Source organism: Aplysia californica, unplaced genomic scaffold (assembly GCF_000002075.1).
Source record: "Aplysia californica isolate F4 #8 unplaced genomic scaffold, AplCal3.0 scaffold00174, whole genome shotgun sequence".
Lineage (NCBI taxonomy): Eukaryota > Metazoa > Mollusca > Gastropoda > Aplysiida > Aplysiidae > Aplysia > Aplysia californica.
Genome location: NW_004797444.1, coordinates 706,386 through 711,202, shown reverse-complemented (window position 1 = coordinate 711,202; position 4,817 = coordinate 706,386). Strand labels below are relative to the sequence as shown.

General features: G+C 40.0%; 1 protein-coding gene across 1 annotated transcript in view; it reads left to right on the top strand.

The window, feature by feature from the left end:
- Window positions 1–2,732: 2,732 nt before the first annotated feature.
- The window catches only part of LOC101858490, a 3,600-nt gene continuing 1,515 nt past the window's right edge, over window positions 2,733–4,817 (top strand). The window contains exons 1-2 of the mRNA XM_005098182.2: window positions 2,733–2,949; window positions 3,919–4,158. Of these exons, the coding sequence (XP_005098239.2) occupies window positions 2,737–2,949; window positions 3,919–4,158 (453 nt within the window). The 5' untranslated portion in view covers window positions 2,733–2,736. The remainder of the gene's footprint in view (window positions 2,950–3,918; window positions 4,159–4,817) is intronic.

The following is a 4,817-nucleotide window of genomic DNA, read 5'->3' as shown; positions in this document are numbered from 1 at the left end:
AGTAGTAGTAGTAGTAGTAGTAGTAGTAGTAGTAGTAGTAGTAGTAGTAGTAGGAGCAGAAGGAGTAGTTGCTGCTTGCTGCTGTTGTAGTCGTTGTTGTTGTTGTTATTGTTGTTGTTGTTGTTGTTGTTGTTGTTGTTGTTGTTGTTGTCGTTGTTGTTGTTGTTTTAATGTGTGTTGTCACTTTAAAGTGCCAAAGCAAGGTCCATTGTTTTATTTATGTAGCTGACCTTGTTGGTATCCCTAACCAAAGTAGCGTACTGGCACACCTTTCGTTAAAGATTGCTGCTCTCAATTATTTTTTCCCTGCCTGTCTCTTCTTGCGGTGTTCAGGGTTTTTCATAGACATTTCAACTCGCTTTCAGTTATTTTACTTTCGTAGGCTAGGTATAAGTACTATTTTCTAATTCTAAGAATGGTGACATAATGTTGGAATGAGCTTTGAACTGATATACTATCTTTTGGCGTTCATTGAGATGTTTTGGTTAGACAAGATGGGTGCAAGCTGATATGTGACGTTGGTTATTTGAGTTCGCATTCCGTCTCCCTGCACAACGGCCTGCTGTTTTCTGTTTAAAAAAGAAAAATTAAATACTGCAAATAAGATTTTAACTCCTTAACCTGTTCAAGTTGTGTGTGTATTTGTTTGTTTGTTTTTATATTTCTTAACTTTACCTTCCAATTAATGAGCACTTTTGTGCTTAGATGTAGTGATTCCAATACAATGTGCAGCGTTTTAAGTTTGAAATCGAAATGTTAATAGAACTAAATTGAAGAAATCATGTTTGCTCGAACAGTTCCTTTCATTTTTTATCTTTTCCACCACTGACCGAAATGTTTCTTCATCCTTAATGCATTGAACATCCTTTATATCGTTATCAATTAATTATATAGCTCTTTCACTGTTTATCTTTACCACCACTGACTGAAATGTTTCTTAATTCTTAATGCATTAAACATGCTTAGTCCGTTATCAATTAATTACCCACTCAAGTATTATACAATGGACAAAAATAATATGGAGAAAGTGGTTAAAACAATAATGTCTTGTAATCAATTGTTCAAATCGCGTTAGTCCGTCTGGCCTAGTGGCCTACATTCTTCTGCTCTTTCAAGTCACGCGGCTGGCACCCTCTGTCACTGTCCCACTCCATGGTCGAGCTGTGTTTTCAGTGTCACGGAAAGTTCGCAAAGATTATACGAAGTCTTATGTTACGGTGGTGATGTTGTTAGCATTGGTGCTTAATCTACTAAACCAAGACAAGCAGGTAAAGACAGAGATAGATAAGGGATAAGATTTTGGTGGGTTTAGTAGTTGTTCATTATTCACTTGAAACTTTAGAGGATTGTGAGTTCCACTGACTTTCATGATTTCTGGGGGGAGGGAGTATGTGCTTATTCCCCTGCCAATTTTTTTCACAGCTGTTTTTGTGATCGGTGGTCGTGTGATTATGGATTTTTAAAACAGCAAGCAGAAAAATAATTTATTAGGCTTTCTGGACTTTGGTGTGCGTCTTGTGTTATTTTGCCTACATGAATTATGAAAAGCCGAGGGAAAACACACACACACACACACACACACACACACACACACACACACACACACACACACACACACGTGCGCACGCACTTCTGACATAGATCTACTCCTGGAATTCCGAACTAGTTTGTATGGCCTTTAACATTTTTTTTACTAATCTTACTGGGCTTTTACTGTTGTGTATATGGCTCTAACGTTGTTCAGTATTTGTGTGTCCTTTGACGCCCTATTGCTGTCGTGTTTTCCATAGTTTGACACAGCTGACTATGTCAAAAGCATTTCTCTACAATGGTGACTTCTTTGAACACGGAAACTTCTTTCTAATCATAATTTCTGCATTATAAATGACCAGTGTGACTATCTTGTCTTATTGTTGTTTGTTTTGGTAAGTGTTTTTACGGCGCTGGCAACTGCATAAGGTCATAAGAGCGCGCGGGACACACCTAGATGTAATACTTTTAGTTGGTAGAAAATTTTGAATTTTGCCCGGGTGGCGGCCGAAGCCTACTCTTATCGATTTTAGACCACCAAGGGATCTTTAACGTGCTTAACTTTTTCGCCCTTGTCCGAGAAGGCTAGGTGTAGATCTTTCCTACCAGAAGATCAGGGGTGTGGCAGAAAGACAGCTGTAAGAAGGAGTCAAGGAGTAGCAGTAGAAATGCTGCAGAAAGAGTCAGGAGCCCAGAGGAGGGGGCAAGGGGGGTGAGGGGGTGGGGGCAGAAAGAGGAGACGAAAGCAGACGACAGGATATTGCTAGAGAGCAGGAAAGGAGGTGAAAGGAGACAATTTTAGAGAAAAACATTTTTCGGTCGCTACCCGGATTCGAACCCGGGACCTTTGAATGGGAGGCCAACACATTAGCCTCTAGGCCACGAGTGCCCCCTATATCTTTTCTGTGATTCGTAGTTTTGTTGAGCATTAATTCAATAATTGTTTTGGCCTGTAATATCATCATTGCTGTACTAGATTTTCTTAAAGCTTTGGGTTGTTTTTTTCCAAGGAGAAGCAAGCATATCTCTTTTCTTGCAGAACTTGCATATTTTCCTCAAATGTAACTGGTATAGCCCTCACCTTAAAACTGGCCATATCTCGAAATTCTATTCAGATTTCTTCAAATTTTAAATAACAGAGTCAATAGGAAATGTCATTCCATGCAAATATGTAATAAGCTACAAAAGTACAGGGGTTTTTTTTTAATGCACATGCAGACTTTTTTTTTCAGGTACGCCTATAATTTCGGAATGACGTCCAAAGTGTTAATCCGGCCAGCACGTATGTCAGATTACTCCGCCGTTGTGGATGGAATAGGGGAATTTTACTTTGGCAGGGACTACTTACGACCAAAGTACCCAGAGTTCCTCCAAGATCCCGAATTCCTGTCCTTTTTGGCAGAGGTTGATGGAGAAGTGGTAAGTTCATTGCTGTCTAAGGGGTAGATCTAGTCGACTGCTGGTTCTCCAACTGATTTTTACGCAGGTGGTCGTTTTTCCTACTTTGTATAGAGACCCACAGGCAGCCACATTTCCACATTTCGAAGGTATTTTATATATATATATATATATGTTTATATTGATTAGGCTATTTTCACATTTGGTAGAAATTAGTTTTGAATTCTTCTCAGATTATAGGACCACCAAGAGATCTTTAACGTGCACAATTTGCACGTGGGAACTCCAAGATTTTTAGCCCTTATCCGAGAAGGCTAGATGTTCGATCTTACCTTACCGAAGATCAGGAGTGTGGTTGAACTGAAAGACAGCGGTAAGCAGAAGCCAGGAGCAGCAGTAGAAAGATTTTTAAAAAGTTTTAGTAAGAGTTTTACGGCACTTGCAACACAATAAGGTCATTTAAGTGCCAAAGAATAGATTATGTGTTACAAGAGAGTAACATGCACAAAAAAGAAGGAGGGGAGAGAAGGACGATAGATGTTTGATAGGAAAGAAGGAGCAAACCACACCAGAGCACCCACCAACCACCCACGCAGTAGAAAGAGTCTGGCGTAAAGGAGGAAGAAGCCCTAAAGAAGGCAGGGGTTGGGGGAGGACGCCGAGAGTGGAGATGAAAGCAGACGACAGAACATGATTGGAGAGCAAGAAAGGAGATGAAAAGAGAAAAAAAGGGGGAAGAGGTTTTATCGAGTACAACATATATACATACATGAATATATTTTTCCATCTCCCTGATTCGAAATGCTATTCATGAAACTCCCGCAGTTCGTCATTGAGAAAATTTTACATTTACCGGAGACAATAATTGCTTTTTACACTTGAATACAGAAGGGAATACAATGAACCAAGACTAAACATAAACTTAGTAAATCATTAGAGGCAAATCTTTACAAATGTAATAATCATTTTTCTATTTCAATGCGTGCTCAGGTCGGATTCTACACCGGACATCTCTTGGACAACAAACAAACACTTGGTAAAAGAGCAGGAAGGATCAAGCACGGGTTTGAAGGTCAAGGTATTTTCACCAAGTTGAGTCATGCCATCGAGAAGGAAGCGGCAAAAGTTGAAACAGTCAAGTGGGAGGTGATGACGTGTGCGAAAAAGGCTGCAGAAAGGATCAGTAAGGGTTTCACCGAACAGAAAGGATTCAAACTGATTGTGCACACGGTAAGAAAGTCTTGACATGAAGAATTTTTTTCTCTCCAGTTCTGACTCCAAAAAAAAGTCAAACAATTAATGTCTGTGACACAAGGTTCAGATGGTTGGTCATTGGATGTGTAGCCTACCTTTGAGCAAAGCATGATAATCCCAACTTAAGGGGGGGGGGGGTGTATTTTAAAAATACAACAACAAGGCACTACACAACGGCGACCAGCAAGGGCACGGTCCTACCATTGTTTTTGCATTGGTGTACTATGTATTATGTATTTGATATTGTTTGTATGTAGTCAGACCCCGTTATACCACCTTCCTCAGGACAGCCATGAAGTTGGCGGTATAGCAGGGTTGGCGATATAACAAGGTTTTCTAGTCTTCTGTTAAATACATGTATCACTGAATGCCCAACGTCAAGGGAACTTGTTTGTCATTCACTAGATGAATTAATGAGTGATCTGTCACTTGGACTTGAGTGTGAATCCTCACTAAATAAAAGCCCCACGGGCATTCGCCAGCCTGAAAATTATCGGGGTGATATGGCAACGCCATATATTTTTCCGTGGGGTCGAGATGGCGAGGTTCCTTTAAAGCTTCTCCTGGCGACCTAAAAATGTAATTCAATTCTTATTTTAAATATTGACCAAGTCCTAAAAATAATAGACACGGGG